Below are 18,291 nucleotides of genomic sequence, written 5' to 3' on the forward strand. Positions count from 1 at the left end.
TGCTGTTTTCTTTTTCTCACGAAACCAAACACACACACACGCGGGCGTGCACACGCGCGCGCACACACACACACACACACACACACACACACACACACACACACACACACACACACACACACACACACACACACACACACACACACACACACACACACACTAGTAGGGAGGAATACAAAAGGAGGGCTTAGATTGCCACCTACTGGGAAAAAGTGGATAATGCATCACTGTCATAGGGGGACATAGCCATGCACACAAACTAGCAGTATTTATTTATCCTCTTATTACAAAGGAATGTGAGCTCAAAAAGAGGCCTTTTTAGACAAGGAAACTCAGATACCCCTGTAATTGGCGGGGCTGTGGTTGGTCTAAGAAGGCCCATTGTTGTTCAGTTAAATTACATTTAACTTTGTGCCCAGGACATTAGATATCTATCTAATCGCCCATACATGGGCAACCGGTGGGGTCAGTATGTACTGTATATGTATTGTGGCCGTCCGGAGTGAGGGCCCACCGCTGGCCTAGCTACTGTGAAACCATCCCTCTAATGATTCTCTCTATCCCTCTTCCTCTCTCTGTCTCTCCTTCACTCTTTGTCCAGGTGGAGACAGAGAGCCAGGAGCTGGTGGACGGCTCGCTCATCGACCTGTGCGGGGCCACGCTGCTGTGGCGCACGGCCGAGGGCCTGTCCCGCACGCCCACCGTCAAGCACCTGGAGGCTCTGCGTCAGGAGATCAATGCAGCCAGGCCCCAGTGCCCCGTGGGCTTCAACACGCTGGCCTTCCCCTCCATGCGCCGCAAGGACACGCCCGATGAGAAGCAGCCCTGGGTGTACCTGTACTGTGGCCACGTGCACGGCTACCACAACTGGGGCAACCACAGGGAGGAGCGGGAGGGCCGCGAGGGCCGTCACCGCGAGTGCCCCATGTGCCGCACCAAGGGGCCGTACGTACCGCTGTGGCTGGGCTGCGAGGCCGGCTTCTACCTGGACGCTGCGCCGCCCACGCACGCCTTCAGCCCGTGCGGCCACGTGTCTTCAGAGAAGACGGCGAGCTTCTGGAGTCAGATCCCTCTGCCGCACGGCACGCACACCTTCCATGCAGCCTGCCCCTTCTGTGCCCAGCAGCTGAGTGGGGAGCAGGGCTATGTCAGACTCATCTTCCAGGGACCCCTGGACTAGGACAAGCAAGGGTCCAGGGGGGAGTGCAAAAACTTTGGGTGGGTGTTGGGGGGGGGGTCGCGGAAGGGGGGCTGGGCATGGGGTGGGGGGGTTTGTTGTTCGGATGATTCACCAAGCAGAGGAATGTCGCTTGCACGACCCCAAAGCCCTGTTTTATTTTGATTATTATTCTCCCCCTTTACTTTTCTGTTCTTTTGTAAGCATTATTTTTTACTGTTCTCTCTCTTGCTCTCTTTCTGCTTCTCATTTTTAAGTGACCTTTATATTGCTTTTTCACGAATGGAAAGAACAAAAGATTTCTATATTTTCATGTGAAAATGACCAGAGACAAAAAAAGGATTCAACAAAATACAAAGAACACTGCTGACTGGGTGAAGATTTGATGTTTTTTCTTTTTTGTTTTGTTTTATTTTGTTTTGTTGGCAACTGACATTTGACAAACAGTATTTATCTATACTACTAACATATACCGTAATGCAAAACTACGGTTTTATTCACCTTTATTGTTGCAATATATACATCTGTATACAGTTCAAGAGCTAACTTAAACAAAGATGTTTATTTATGGCCCACAAACCATCGCCTCATCCTTTATTTTTTTCCACCTAAGAGAGTTTGTCTGTCATTCAAATATGCCTAACTTCAATACTCTCAGGTTCTGTGTCCACTTGGCACCTATTTCCTACGCTACCAGCACTAAACAGACATTTGTGGAAAGTAGTTTAATAGCTGTTGTTTCTAAATCCTTTTTAGAAACGCAACCCTCTAGCGCTGGCACTGTCGACGCTAAAAACATGCTCTCCCTGCCAACGAGTGAAAAATATAGAGCAAAACACTCCAGCGGACACACAACCTCGAACATAGTTTATTTGAAACGTTATGATAAATATCAGTGGTTCTCTTAACATTTTCATGTCAATGACCCTCAAAGTAATACGATTTTGGCCAAAGATGTGGGGTGCCAGGAACCCCCAAAAGAGAACATTTGTGTTATTAGAATCTTTCAAAATAAAAAAAAATATATATATTTTAAACTGGATTTGATGCTGTATTAACTCATTTTGCTGGGGATCCCTTGGGCCTCCATAAAGGACCCCTGGAATTCCCTGGACCCCACTTTGAGGACCACTGGTTTATGTACTATCTTTTTTCTGCCACCCCCTCCTGCCCCAAAAAGTCCATCTCTCGACTCAAACTATGTTTAATTGTCTGATTGTAGCGATGTCCTCTCATATTTATATCTCTAGACTATATTTGTCTGGTGTGCTCTCACTTTGTGTAGCTGTAAAGTGTGTATTTATGAGTTCCACTCTTTTCTCTCCATAACGCATTACTGCAACCTCACACGTTCAAAGCAATAGCTTTTTAAAATTAGGGATGCCCTGTGGCATTCTGGGAAATTAACCAGTCAGGTGGACTGCGCTGCCCGTTCCCTCCCTTTAAGTCCAGGTCTGACATCTACAAGGCCAAGTATGAGGTGTTTTGGGGAGTACACAGTGAGCTTACTTTCTCTCAGCTCTAAGACTAGTTATGCACCTAATCACACAAAACACACACACACACACACACACACACACACACACACACACACACACACACACACACACGCGTGGATGGTAAACGTCGCAACACACTCCACAGTCATGAGTGGCCAGCTTTTCCGTTCCTCTGATAATTTGTAGGTATTTTGGAGTTCACCCAACGTGTGGCTGGAAAGGTAATTATACTTTTGTACAAAATGCACTCTTCAGTTGTACTTATTTGTTTTAGCCTTCTAAAGTTCCAGACATGTAGGGATGTGAGATGCAGTGCTATAGTACAATGAATTCCAGAATGTTTAGACGAAAGCAGGAAAGCATAAACAGCATCAAATTATAATTATTATAGCGGCATGGTTGACTTCGCTAAGTATCTGAACTGACGGACACCATAACGACAGACCTCACCCATTTGGAACTCCCAGAAGCTTAAAACACTGCAGTCAACTACAAACAAACCTACATGTGGCCAATTTATTTTAGTCATTCTCTCATAACACGATTGAATGTTCATGCTCATTTGAGTTTGTGATTTCATGGCCGATTGCTTCTACACTTGATTGTAACAAATATAGTATTCCCCCAGAAATTTGTTTCTGGGAAATATACTGACCTAAGTGAATGTCTTTGCGTTCATCTGTTAAATCCACCTCATGCATGAAGATGTGATGTGCAGAATAGGAAAACTTGAAACTCTACTACATCCCATGAAACCCCATAAAAACTAATATTTTAAGCCTTTTTAGACATTTTAACGACAGTTTAGAGATGACTATCTTGTGCAAGAAGGTCAAAGTCATGTCAGTTATTCCAAAGTGCGTTTAACGCCACAATATTAAATGCACACCTGGGTAGTCTTTTGGCACGGCAGTGTATGGAGCAAACAGTGGGTGAAAATATATCAGGTTCCACGTAGACCTTTTTGTTTCTGACACACGCCTAAAAAGGATCTAAACTTCAATAAAGTACTGTGATTTTATTTTCATTATATTTTTCAGTGTAGTGCGGTGTGCGGATAGTAATATATTTGCAAAAGCGCTCAGTACAGCAAAAGAAGCAATGGGAACAGAAGCTAAAATGATTTAAGTACAAAACACTATCACTATGAGATGGCACCACATTCTGTACTGTGTGTGTGTGTGTGTGTGTGTGTGTGGGGGGGGGGGGGGGGGGGGGGGGGGGGGGGTGTGACTTGGCAACACCATCCATAGCAGCAATAAATAAACCACACTGCAAAATCCTAAGTGTTCATTTAACTGAGTATTCAGAGTTCAAAAGAACACTTTTGGATTTTACGGTGCACAAACTGCAGGTCATCATGTCTAGTGCTGAGTCCCACAATATATTCTTTACGATCATTATGGTATATCCACATATGACCACATATACAAGTAAGTTAGTCAAAATATATATATGAGACACACAACCTTGCATAAGAATTTTTTGAAAGTCATGCAGTTCAGACTTTTCAAGTAGCTTTCAGAATTGTCTTGAGAATGCATTGTTCAAGAATCATGTATGAGTTTTGGTTCTAAACCAAGTCGATACTGTGTGTGTGTGTGTGTGTGTGTGTGTGTGTGTGTGTGTGTGTGTGTGTGTGTGTGTGTGTGTGTGTGTGTGTGTGTGTGTGTGTGTGTGTGTGTGTGTGTGTGTGTGTGTGTGGCTAATTTATACAGTATATGTTTTTTGAGTAAGTGATACTCTACGAAATGAATGTATGTATGTATACAGTATTGTGTGTGTTCTCACTGTCCATCTCTACTGTCTTTATGGGTTCTCTGCACAAAATAAATACATTCTCTTTGATAATAGGTAATAACCCCACCAATGTTCTGACTGCAACACACTTAACACCTCAGGGAGAAAAAAATTAAAAGACCTGCAAACGAACATCCACCTAGCATCCTGTTATGTTAGTACACACACACACACACACACACACACACACACACACACACACACACACACACACACACACCTGACGATACCTCACCAGTAAATGTCTGTCTTTATTTACGTTTTGGTGTTTTCCCTCTATGCCCATATCTGATCAATTCCACTGAGCTAAACAGAGATTTGTCTAAGACACCGTGTCTATAACTCTACAGTGGGGGACATGCGTGAGAAAGGGCTTTACTCTCGTCTGCATACTGTTATTTGAAACCTGTCTCTGTTTGATCTTGCGTCACAAAGACATTTATGCTTAATTCATACTTCATCGTGTTGCTTGCCCTAAATAACAGATTTTTGATAAGCGATACATTCGTACGATGAAATATAAATTAACCTTTACCTTGGCTCTACTCCCCTCCTCTCCTCTAAAGCTCCGCTCCCATGCTGCAGTGTCCTTGTGCTTTTCAATGGCAAAAAGCTGAGAATGTTTCAAGTAGGCCTAACTGGTTGTTGTTTTTTGTACCAACTTTAAACAATAAAGTTTCAAAAATATGTTTTACTGTGTGCTATTGGTTTCATTGGTGTGACAAGAGTGAGAGATGGGACTATTTTTAACTGAGTTCTCTCCAAATCAGGGATGCAGATCACTGCAAATTGTAAGCATCCTGTTAGAAATGAGAAAGAGCTTTATTGGAAATCATCAGTTCATACGGGTGAATTCACTTCTCCTTGTTGCACAGGCATTTACAATTCAGTGAACAGATAAATTCATAGTTTTATTTCATCGTGTTGCTGGCAAGAAACCTGCTGCATTGTGTGGATGCAGTAAAGGATGACATCATCAAAAAAGGTAAAGGTTAAATATTACTTTCCTGATTGATTCTTCATGTCAGCATGGCACAAGACATAAGTCTAGGGTTTATATACGAAAGATCTGGGGTTCGTAACTCAAGATAAACATTTTCACTGTCCATTTGAATTCTAAAAGGTGGGTTAAATATAACATTCCCGATTGTCCTCCTATGCCAGCGTGGCTCAAAAGATGAATCAAAGGTTCATCTACCAAAGGTTGTAGGTTCAAAGCTCAAACAAAACCAAAAGTCAACTCAAATAAAACAACTCAAACAACAACAAAAATCTCAAAAGCCTCAATAAAATAATAAGAATAAGAAGGGTTGAAGTAAAAACTTGCGATGGGGTACAAACATAATTACACACTAACAAATGCCTAAAAAAAACTTACAATAAAAATAATTAATTATGCAATTAATATGTTAATTTCCTAAACTCCAATTAATTATGCAATTAATATGTTAATTTCCTAAACTCCTCCCCCTAGAGGTGGGCTTTATCTATGCTCCACCCTCTCCTACCGGAGTTAAAAGAGGGCTCTCCTAGCTCCACCCTCTCCTACCGGAGTTAAAAGAGGGCTCTCCTACCGGAGTTAAAAGAGGGCGTGAAGAAAAGGTTGGGCTCCTCCCTCTCCTACCGGAGTTAAAAGAGGGCGTGAAGAAAAGGTTGGGCTCCTCCCTCTCCTACCAGAGCTAAAAGAGGGGTTGACGAGGGAGGTGGGCTGATTCCATGCGCTTCGCCTTAAAAAGACCAAAATCGAAGACTTTCCAGTAGTGAGATTCAAACCCACAACCTTCAGGTTGTGAGTCCTCTGCTTTACCACTGCACCATCAGGATTTTCACATTACTAATATGTCGGAGGTTATATTTAAATTAAAAAGAATAGCCCACAGGTCAATAGATGAAAATCTACAGCAAACACCTCTACCCCTGACAGAGTGACTGAATCTACTAGATACACCCTCTTATGACCAGGGTTCATTATGACAACTGCAATTTAGGTTGTTCTTTAAAACCATCTTAGAACATCCAGATTTACACGTTCATTGAAAGCACATTTTATTAGTTTCAGATGATCAAGAAAGACATAGCAGTTTCAACCAAGTTATTTTTTAAAATGTTTTTGTTAAATCAAGTGCATTTGCAGTTTTCACTTTTGAATAAAAAAAAATGACTATGTTTGCAACTAGTTTCTCAATGTGGTATTATAACCATTGCTTCATTGATTAGCTAAATTATTATTATTCTTTTTTTACAAATTTCTTTGTTTTTTGGCAGATAAACAAGATAAAAGGTTAATCATATAACGTTACATATCTGCTTTTTTCTTATGAACTGCATTGCTTTGAGCTGTTCTAATACATTACGTACATTGAAAACTACCACTTCCATTTTATGTATTTATTGCAAAAAAGGTCCGGGTACTATTATTTAACAACTGATAGCTGTAATGCAAACAATTTAGCCTCACAAGAAAGACATCATTTTTTTAGCATGACGTTAAGTGACATTTTTCAAAGATTACTCCCATAAAACATACTAAACCCCTTTTAGTCAGGGTGTGACTCAAGTGTTAGTCAAGAGGCAGAGCAGATTTAATAGAGGATGTTTCTTAAGGGTTAACCAGACACAGGTGAACACAACTGACAATCAACACAGGGATTGGCTAAGAGACGTGGAGAAAACTAGCAAGCACAGGGAGGTGAGATAAGACAGTAACAGAGTAGAACAGGAAAAATAGGAACAATAATGCCTACAGAATGAAAGGAACACAAGAATAAAGTAAAACCTAAAAAACAACAGGACACACTGAAATAATGCTGCAAAATAAAACAAGGATTTGTAACGACACTAGCCAAATGTTACATTTCTCTAACAGATTGCATCCAAACATTATGCAATACAGAACACATATCAACAGTTATATGATCAAGACCTGTGTGCTCTTCCATGGTACTGACTAACTACTATGGTAATGGTTATTAACAAAGCTTTTCTTCTTCTTCTTTTAGTTTAATGGCAGGTGATAACCGAAAGGTGTATACCACCACCTAGACAAAGCTTTTCCATGCTTCTGTGGCAGCAGACCTATGTCAGTGGTTTGTAAGCTCACGGTTTGCGGTTCTAGACCACATTTGTCTTTGATACTATGGCGCCATGCTAATCTTTTCTGTATCGTTCCAATTTTAGCATGGCACCATACTTATCTTCTCTGTATCGTTCCAATTTTAGTACCACTTTACCTCATGGTTCCACCTCAAATAGGCCTAGTCTCAATAAAATATAGCCTCCCAAAAAGTACCGCCCCCTTCTCAAGGGGGTCCAATAGGAAATAGGCCCTGGTGTGACATCACACCAGTCCCCTTTTCAGGAGAGAACTGTTCGGACACACTCACTCACACAGAAATAAAAACCAAGGCTTAAAGTTAATGAATTGTATTTATTGGGGTGGAAAAATACACTGGGAATAATAAAAAACGAAGTAGCATACATTTACACCATACCTTCCCCGAAAACGTCAATATTGAACTCCATATGTACTGTATATGGATACATTATTATTGATAAAGGATAAAATAAAATAAAAAGTCCATATATGGGCATTCCCAGAAACAAAATCCCTTTTATGGCCATTTATGGAGATTTCTGATGTCATCAATCCCAGGCCCTAACTGACCTAACCTGCTTTACTCTGATTTACAGTACACCATACCTTCCCCGAAAACGTTAATATTAAGTCCATATGTATAATTGTATATGGATATATTATATATTGATAAAGGATAAAATAAATAAAATGTCCATATACAGTATGGGCAATCCCAGGTGATGCCCTGTTAGGTCTCCATATATGGAGATCCCCAGGCATCAAACCCAGGCCCTAAATCACCATGGCCCTGCTTGGCTTTACTAATTAACATATGTTTTATGCCCATATATGGAGAGCCCTGTCCCAATGTCATCAATATTAAGGACATACGTATTTGTTAATGCCCATATATGGGCATGTTTTGACACATTGTTGACTATCATGCAGGGGTCTCCATATATGGCAGCTCATGTGAGTGCGTGCGTGTGTCAGTCAGTCCGTCACACTCCGTGATATATGGAGGTCCCTGATGTCATCAATATTAAGCCCATATCTGGGAATGCCCATATATGGATATATTGTGTCAGTCTCAACCTCGCTTCTCGCCCTTAGGGCGTCTTACTGGTAGTAAGGAGTATAAGGATCAGATTGTAGATCAGTGTCACCATCGTGACATTTCACTTGATGATTGATTGTCATACGAATAATTGCACAACAATTTAATTGAATTTGACCTTTGAACATTGGAAGGAATATATAAATTATGTTTCGGTTTAGCTTTTTAAAATAAATATATGCTACGGCCAAAATAGGCCATATTTAATCATTTTATAGTCAAAATTAAAAGTAGCGTATATAGCCGATCTACAAGCTTACAACGTGTCGCATTGCGATGCATTGTGAGCTTATAGATCATATATATACCGGTACATAGCTACTGTATATTTTTTGCAACATCGAGACGATTATGATGGCGATTATATCATACTTGTGACAGGCCTATTAGTGAAATTTCAACCAACCAATAGTAACAATAACATCTAATGTAACCGACTGATTTACATATCATTAAGGCAGCATCACAGATGTAAGAGAGAAATCACTCTGCTTTCATTTCTTAATGATTCTGGCATGACATGAAGGACCCATCCAGTCCAAAGGAACATTTTAAACAGTTAGCTTCAACAAATCACATTTGTTTTTGTCCTGAATGCTCAATGAAATATTGTCTGTGCTCAGAGTTCCTCTGAACTGAAAACAGACTGCTGCCTGCAACCAGTTTCCCAACAAGATGAGGGCTGAGCTGGAGAACCAGGTACTGACTGACTGACTGACTGACTGACTGACTGACTGACTGACTGACTGACTGACTGACTGTCTGTCTGTCTGTCTGTCTGTCTGTCTGTCTGTCTGTCTGTCTGTCTGTCTGTCTGTCTGTCTGTCTGATTGACTAGTATGCAGTGACAAGTCCTGATCACCTCTACTGCACAGCTTTGGTAGCAGGTGCTGAAGCACACTATTCAAAACACCACAACACTGTTAAAGGTCTCTGTAATCCTAGAGTGGCTGTGATATTACATTGCATTCATGTAATATATTCCATATACAGTATAAAGCCATAGATCACTCCTATGCCCTCCTGTGTCGGTGACATTGTGAAATGTAAGTGATATCATCACAGCCATTCTAGGGCTGAATTATCAGACAGCGTCCATACTCACAGAAACCTGTTGAAATGTCTCCCAAACTCTCCTCCAGGATAGTGTGTTGACCAGCCACAGTCCATCTGCTAGTTATTAATTAATGTCAGCTGGTTATTGCGACCGTCAGGGAGCAGTTTACTATGAAAACCTCCACCGGCCGTCTGTCCGTCCGTCCGTCCGTCCGTCCGTCCGTCCGTCACACCTTTGTGACCATCAACAAACGTCACACCTTTGTTGATGTTTAAATCGAAGAGTCTTGGTCAAATACTTCTGTTGGTTTCTGCACTGATCATTTATACAATTCAGATGTGTTTGCTCGTGTCATCATGATGAGGTCATAAATCAGCCATGCCCAAATATAGATTTTACGGGTTTACATGCTTACTCAGTTATTCGTTATGTGAAAGTCCTATGACGTCTATGATATCTGACATCATCATACATACATTCCCTTTTATGCCCATAAATGGAGATCCCCTCTGTAGAACCAGCCACTGACATCACTGTAATGTCAGGGGAACCAAATCCCTTTTATGCCCATATATGGAGATCCCTGTGATGCCAGGGGAACCAAATCCCTTTTATGCCCATATATGGAGATATGGAGATCCCCGTGTTGCCAGGGTAACCAAATCCATTTTATGCCCATATATGGAGATCCCTGTGATGCCAGGGGAACCAAATCCCTTTTACGCCCATATATGGAGATCCCTTATGTCATCAATATTAAGCCCATATCTGTGAATATCTTTGGGTACCAGATGTCTCCATATATGGTTAAATGGTCCGATATACATCACTGGCCAGAAGACCAAGAAATGGTGCAACCTCGCCCTTTGCTTTTCTCCCTATAGGCATCTTACTGGTAGGTAGTTTAATGAGGAATGCAGTATGGTGGTAGGTAGGTAGTTATGGCCTTTGATGTAAGATTTTCACTTTCTAGGATAACTATATTTGCTATTCCCAGATGATGCCCTTTTAGGGTACCCCTCATGCCCATATATGGAGATCCCCAGGCTTTACTAATTAACATAAGTTTTATGCCCATATATGGAGATCATTGTCCCAATGTCATCAGATATATGGGCATAAATGGACACAGGCAAACTAGATGGGCTGTATGGATATCCAGATGTGTGATGTAAGTGTTTTATTCCAAATGTGGCACCCCACAGACATATTTCCAGAAACAAAATCCCTTTCATGCCCATATATGGAGATTTCTGATGTCATCAATCCCAGGCCCTGTAAAAAACATGGTTGCTATGGTATGAGCAACTTATGTCTCCTTATATGGAGATTCAACTTCAATGAGTAACCATGGCAAACTGTCAACTGCCCGTATGTCTTGATAATTGGTAAAACAAACTTTTGGCCTATTTGTGCTCTTACTGGTGGTAGAAATACTGAGCTGAAACCCCAGCTCCAAATACACAGACATGCTTATATATCCACACTGGTTTATTATCCCTGGCCCGCTTCATTTGGTGACAACATTTACCAGATTATTTAATTCATAAACATCTCTGTTTTCAACACGTGGTTGCACTGTCAGATTGTTTCCTTCCTGCTTTCCTTTTAGCCCCACCCCCTCTTGTAACTACTAGGTTGTCTTGTCTAGAGTTGATTGACACCTGAATACACAATAACATTGCTTCTTGGTATAAATGTCAAGGTTAAGAGATCAAACATCAACTCTGACAACATTTAAAGTGTCATTAATATGATGATGATGATGATGATGATGATGATGATGATGATGATGATAACACACCATAATCCGCTACACCATATCCCACGTCCAGGTTTGTTCAGGCGCTTTTGAGTTCTTCTTTTGTATTTTAACCTTGAAAATGTCAAAGTAGGCTACAGCATAAATGTATGAGGAGGACTAAGATTTTAACATGGAACCTCAGCACTGAGAGTCTGATCTTTAGACTACTGGACCATCTCCCACTACAGAACTCCTCAGGTGCTTTTGTATAATTTAATATTTTGTATTTTAACACCGATGGCTTATTTCAAATGTACTCTGTGTTGGCCTTGCAACATCATGCAACCATTAGGCTATGAAACACATGAAAATATATAATGTTAAGATTAAGTTATTGGGGGAGGACCTTGATCAGACCCCGGTTGGGAAGTGGATATGCATTTTGTAGGCTAGCTATTAAACGACATAGACTTGAAATGCAATTTTTTTAAATTTAAAACATAGGCTATTTTTGGTTTTGTCTGCAGATTTGTCAAAACATACCAACTTTCGTCAGTTTGGCCCAGCTTGTTCCAAAACTGTTTGGTCAATATGGAATATTTCATATTAACGATCATTGTAAGTAACGATGTATATAGGCTACTGTTTGTTTTTAGACTTAGGCCTACTGTTTTCTTTTTTTTTGTTCTTTCATTTTATTTTATTTACATATCTACTGCATAGTACTGTGTTCTATTTGTCTGTCATTCAATGTTATGAGATACTTAAATGGTTTCCTGTGGAAATAAGCTTAGTCTTTTCTAGGATCTCCTTTTAGTAGCTAGACCTTGTACCAGTGAACTGTACCGTCATGAAACTGTACCTTTTCCTATGCAAACTTCTAATAAAGTCTTCAATCAATCAATCAATCAATCAATCAATCAATCAATCAATCAATCAATCAACAATGCTATCTGGCAAGCCGTCGTCAAAGAAAGGTGGACGCCCAAGTAACATAACACATTATATTTCAATAATTTCTTTTTTAAATAATGTTATATTGTTACTAGGCCTACATTCATTTTCTAACATAAAAGTATTTACCATAGGCTGTTAAACTTAATTTGTGACCAATAACAAATATACAATTCAGCTAAGTTTACATTTGCTGTCATCTAAACTTTAGACAGCAGAATGAAAATACTGCACATTGAAATGATCATTCTACTCTTCCATAGGAAGAGAGAAGCTTATTTCTGATTTAGAATTAGTGAGTGTGTTACATTTGCCCCCTCTTACTTTTGACCCCAATCAACATATTTGGTGGACCCATACCATGTTACATGACAATATAATACAAGATGTCTCAGAGGTTGATTAGTAGTACCAAAGCTGTCTCTGTTAGTACAGATTGAATTGGTGAATTATGTTTATCTTTACATACAGTATACTGCTGTGTCCACAAGGTGTAGCTGTTCATTTGGGAATTGGGCCATTGACTTTGCTTATCTCCATGAACTTCCAGAGGACTTTATGGTAAGAATTTATATTAATTGGATCTATTCTATAGGATATAATTATAGAATGATCCAATTATCACCACATTTCTGATGCATTATAATGCACTTATAAGGCATTATAACACTTGTTATAAATGTTTATGCATAACAACTTATAACAAGGTTTATGAAGTATATAATAAGATAATTTCTAAGTGCTGATCAAAATGCATTATAAAGTAATTGGAGCAGCACATTATAACTAACAGGTAACACTTTACTGTGAGGTCATGTCCATTATAATCCAACCCAAATGTTTATAATTATCCATAACCACTTATAACAAAGATACTTTCTAACTAAGTTAAGAAAGTGCTGTTCCACTGAGTTTATAATACATTATGACCAGCACTTATAATGTTATAAACATTGTTATAATGCCTTATAGACCCGAACTTTAAGTAATAAATGCTTTCATTCAAATTCCTGTGAGATCTTTGATATTAAAGAGATTAATGTCTATCAGAAGGGCAACTCTTGAACCTTTGAAGACATTGTTGAACATTCCTCAAATTGTGTCGTCAGCTGTAAAGGGGAACTCCAGTGCTGAACACGGAAATTACTTGCTTAACTGTCTGGCGCGAAAGCTGACAGGTCTTTCATTTCTCTCTTTGCAAAATCATGACTGGCAGAGGGAGACCGCACAAGGCAAAGAACCCGGAGGTATGTAAGCCTGTGGAGACTAAAAGAGCATTGAGATGTTCAGGGAAAGGCTACATGGAGGAAAAGAAGAGTCAAGTCCTGGAGGAGGAAAATAAACCAAAACAGAGGGAGCAGAAACCGGCGAAACACATTGATAAGGAGAAGCCAGGAGTGAGTGCCAAAAGAGATATGTGTGCACTACCAGAAACATGCCTAGTGGAGGCTTGTGCTACACCAAAGACAGCAGCAACATGTGCTGGCAAGAGCAAAAAATCACCAAAGGAGCAAAAGACAACCACCATCAGACAGGATTCTGTGCCAAGTTTAATTTCTAAAGATAAATCTGTTGATAAAGTCCTTCACCAGACCCTGATAAAACTGAAAATCAAAAAGGTGTCGCAGTCAGAGGCAGCAAGGATCATCAATCCCATCATAGAGGACATATTGGATCATATGAAAAAGAACACACCATGTTTCAAAGACATGAGTGACCTGCGCACGGGAAGCTACTATGAGAATTTGAAGGTGAGTCACCTGAAGCGGAATTCTTTTCCCTTCCGCAGATGTGTCATTTTCTGTCATTTACTGCTTAATTCCGGCTATAATATAGCAGCAGATATTACCTGTGTAAGTCACTGGCAAGTAATGTAATACACCAGAGTTTGATCTTCCATTCTCTGCATTGCTAAATGGCTTGTGTGCAAGACACCAGCACAATGACTAGGGGTTCAGTTCCCTCTGGAGCCACCCGTATAAGACAATAGGCACTTATGTTAGGAAGGATATACTGTGAAGGACTTTGGATTCCACACATAATGAATGCTGTGATTTTAACTTCTAGATCTCCAATCCGGATGAGTTTGATGTGATGATGACCGTTCCCATTGACCGAGTGGACATCCAACCTTTTGGAGATGATGGGGCGTTTTATAGTGTGGCATTAAAACGCGGAGAGAGCCCCCTAAAACGCTTCATGCAAGATGACAACACGTTATCTGCCTATGAAATGCTCAAGGAGTTCAGGCAAGAAGTGAAGAAATGCGTGGAGATGAGGAAAGGTGAGTAACTAGTATAAAACCATCAAAGGACAACACAAATATTCACACACCTTAAAACATTTACAGTAAAGGCAGTGTTCTACTGTTCAGCAACTTCACTATAGTGGTTGAGGCTTAACTGCCTTGCTCAATGGCAGGTAGATGGACATTTTTGAGCAGGGTGAGAATGTAAGCACTATTAGTGCTTTAACACCAAAATAATCCAATCATTGAAAAGCATGATAAACAGTTGTGAAAGAGGTCAATATTTGTTCAGTCCACTCTGCAGGAGAGTAATGTAGTAAAGTACTGTACAGTAGGTGATGCTCCATCCTCAACCAGCGGCTTAGGCTACAATGTAGTTCCAGAGGCACGCATCTTCTTAACCATTATGTCATTAACAGAATGCTCCTATTATTTCTCGTCACTTTTTTATTTTTTCAGATGTGGAGATTGAAAGGAAAAAGAAAGGATGCCCAGCAGTAACTTTAACGATAACAGGAGTCGGACCGGTCCCCATTTCCTTAGATGTTGTCCTTGGGATTGAAGTGCAAACAAGCTGGCCAGCATTCACCAAGGAAGGCTTTCAAATAGACGGCTGGCTCGGGAAAAAAGTGAAGCAACATCACAAGCTTAAGCCGTACTACCTGGTCCCAAAGCATGAAGGCAGGAGTATGGCTGAACGTGACGGGGTACTTGCTAAAGGTAAGCTGTGCCACCAAAGCTACTCCCTTAACTTAAAAGGTATTCCAATGAATATAAGTCATATCTGCCAAAGTTACTTCCATTTTTTAGGCAATTTCTGACACCATGAAACATGAGTCAGAAACAACTTCTAGAAATGTACAGGCAGAGCCACATTATGCAACCAATAGATAGGCCTACTGTATATTATGTAGTAGTAGTAGTTCTGTTTCCTGCACATTAAAACTCTGGAGTGTTGATTTAATATGAAGTACAGTAGAGCTCTAAGGGTAGCTATTAAAGAGGCATTGTTTTGTTACACGCTGGATTTTACTATGTAACAATGACCTATAGCCTACTGTAGAAGTGCTATACTGTAGGTACAATTAAGAAATGAAAAAAGCTCAGTCAAGATAGAGACTTAAAGAAATATTAACACATCAGTTTCTTGCTATACAGGTAAAAAGGTTAAACATTTTCTCATAATCACAGTGTAGGAGACAAAAGCTAGTTCATTTATTTTCACCACAGGAAAGGTTCACTTCACACAAAATGAAACCTCAGAGCTTTTCATCATTGAAGGACAGAGCAAGAGGAAGTTGTATTGGCCAATATCAGCTGATAGCTTTTGGGAAACCATATTCTTTATAGATTTTATCTTCGTTCCTCAAAATAAGTTTACAATCAGTCTCCAACAGATAATATTTTTATACACAATATTTTTACACACAAACACACACACACACACACACACACACACACACACACACACACACACAGTCAGTAATATCTGCCTTAAAAATGCTGTATCAGTATCAAGCTGATAACAAAATTATATCTGTATATCAGTTTTTGCAGATAGATTATTCTATATTTCTTTGAATGTGGAGCTGAAAATGCCTTTTATGATGTTAAATGCTGCATATTCGTTTCGTTGTCTGGGGAAGCTTTCAAAAGAATAAATAACTTGTAATTGTTTTTACAAAAATATTACATTTGAAGTTGTTTGAACCAATATGGGCATCATTAGGCCTAATTAATCAAAGGTTATTAAGAACACACTGTTTATTAGTCTGCATCTGTACACAGAATCACAATACTGTTTAACAGGTGTAAGGTAAACTCCACCCGTCTAACGGAATGTATATACATATGTCCTATATGAATCAATATACTGTATAAGTCTGACATTAAATTCTCTTCTTTTTCCATTAATAACAGATGTTTGGCGGATCTCCTTTTCACATGTGGAAAAGGAAATTGTGAAAAATCATGGGTCTGTGAAGACATGTTGTGAGACTGGCAAGCCACGCTGCTGCAGGTAGTGTTTAGGAACTCTCAGAATTAAATGAACACACACTATTTCAAGTCACTATTTCATCAGGAGTGTCAGAGTGTATTGACAGCCGTAAGCGCTACTGTACGTGATGGATACTTTAACAAGGATGGTCAGAAATTAAACACTTGACCTTCTGGTTAACAGGACACTGTGTGGAATTACTGGAATATAGTTGAAGGGATGGAGTTATGAATGAAAAATAAGAATGGTATAAGTTGTAAACAGTGTCAAATAGAACAGTCAAATTACTTATTTTCCTGTGTTTCAGGAAGGACTGTTTGAAGCTTCTGAAACACCTGCTGGGACTCCTGAAGGAGGAGGATTCCTCCTTTGGTAAGTTCTGCTCCTACCACGCCAAGACCGCCTTCTTCCATACCTGCTGCTCAAGAAACCAGGACAGCGACTGGGAAGCCTCTCGTCTGAGCCACTGCTTCCTAATGCTGCTGGAACATTTTGAAGGCCATCTACGAGGCGGCAAACTCCCCAACTTTTTCATCCCCACTCAGAACCTGTTTTCAGGCCCCAGTAATAAAAGCTGCACCTCCCTTGCCTCGCGCATCAAAGAGGAGCGGGAGAGTGGCTTTCCCATTTTCCTAAAGTGATGATTTGTGGCCAGCCAAGGGCTTGACTTGTAGTCCTGTGGGTAAAGCATGGCTTGTCAGGGTTAGCAGTTTTCCATAGAATGTGAAGGTCAATCATGATTGAGGTTGAATTTCAAATGAGACCACGATGCTGAAAATGTGTATGGCACTGGATGTTGTATGTTATAGAATTAAAGTTTGGTTATTCAACTTCTAGATTGTCTCATTACAAGTTCACAAGTGGAAAAAAGCGGGTGAAATTCTTTTCTAAAATAGAAAACAAAATGTTATGGCAAAAAGGTTTTGTTAGATCAGTGAACATCTCTGACCACTAAATTCTAATTAGTTATCAAAGTGCAATACTGTCACTAGCCTGGAATCCAGACTGATTTGCTCCTTAGACTCTTAGGGCTCTATTATGATCCAGGTCTTATGCCTTAACTTCTTTGCCTTTTTTTTACTATTTTGAAAAACATTTTTAAATACTTCAAATGCTAATCTACATCTGCACGTTGTGAGCTTGCAGATCAGAAAAAAGATATGTCTATATAGTAAAAAAAGGCAAAGAAGTTAAGGCATAAGACCTGGATCACAATAGAGCCCTTAAAGTCTGTTGAACAGAACAAATCAGTATGGATTTAGGTTATGCCTATACTGTACACGTGCAAATAATTAGTCCACTTCTAACTTTTACTTAAAAATGAAACTAACAAGGACTGTGAGCAACTCATGTTAAGTTTCATTTTCTTTGAAATCCATCCGCAAAGCTAGCCTAGTAAACGACCAACTTCCGTTATCCAGGATGATTAAATGAAATAGTTTCCGGAAGAGGGTGGGTGGCTACTGCAAAGCATGAATCAGCTAAGATCCATGCCAACTCAACCCAGTCTGTACTGTAAATGGGCGTGTTAGTGACGATAGATGGATACATTGTTTCCACATCTGTGGTCTTTAACTTTATGATGCCCCTGTGAGCCTGATGGATGGGGACATGTGGTTG

At 40.0% G+C, this 18,291-nt stretch overlaps 2 protein-coding genes across 2 annotated transcripts in view; both read left to right on the plus strand.

Annotated features, from left to right (window-relative positions):
• Positions 1-1,180, plus strand: part of peli1b (pellino E3 ubiquitin protein ligase 1b) — a gene marked incomplete at its 3' end in the record, with an annotated part of 22,656 nt that extends 21,476 nt beyond the window's left edge. Inside the window, exon 6 of the mRNA XM_080740461.1 lies at positions 602-1,180. Coding sequence (XP_080596587.1) covers positions 602-1,180 — 579 coding nt within the window. The remainder of the gene's footprint in view (positions 1-601) is intronic.
• A 12,545-nt stretch (positions 1,181-13,725) lies between these two features.
• cgasa (cyclic GMP-AMP synthase a) lies at positions 13,726-17,312 on the plus strand (the record flags this gene model as incomplete). The annotated part of the gene is made up of 6 exons (XM_080740645.1): positions 13,726-13,821; positions 14,017-14,175; positions 14,492-14,708; positions 15,132-15,392; positions 16,593-16,692; positions 16,979-17,312. 6 exons carry the CDS (start codon positions 13,726-13,728, stop codon positions 17,310-17,312), a joined length of 1,167 nt encoding a protein of 388 aa, XP_080596771.1.
• Between the last annotated feature and the right edge of the window lie 979 nt (positions 17,313-18,291).

Source organism: Nannobrachium achirus, assembly GCF_963921795.1.
Source record: "Nannobrachium achirus genome assembly, chromosome: 13".
Taxonomy (NCBI): Eukaryota; Metazoa; Chordata; class Actinopteri; order Myctophiformes; family Myctophidae; genus Nannobrachium; species Nannobrachium achirus.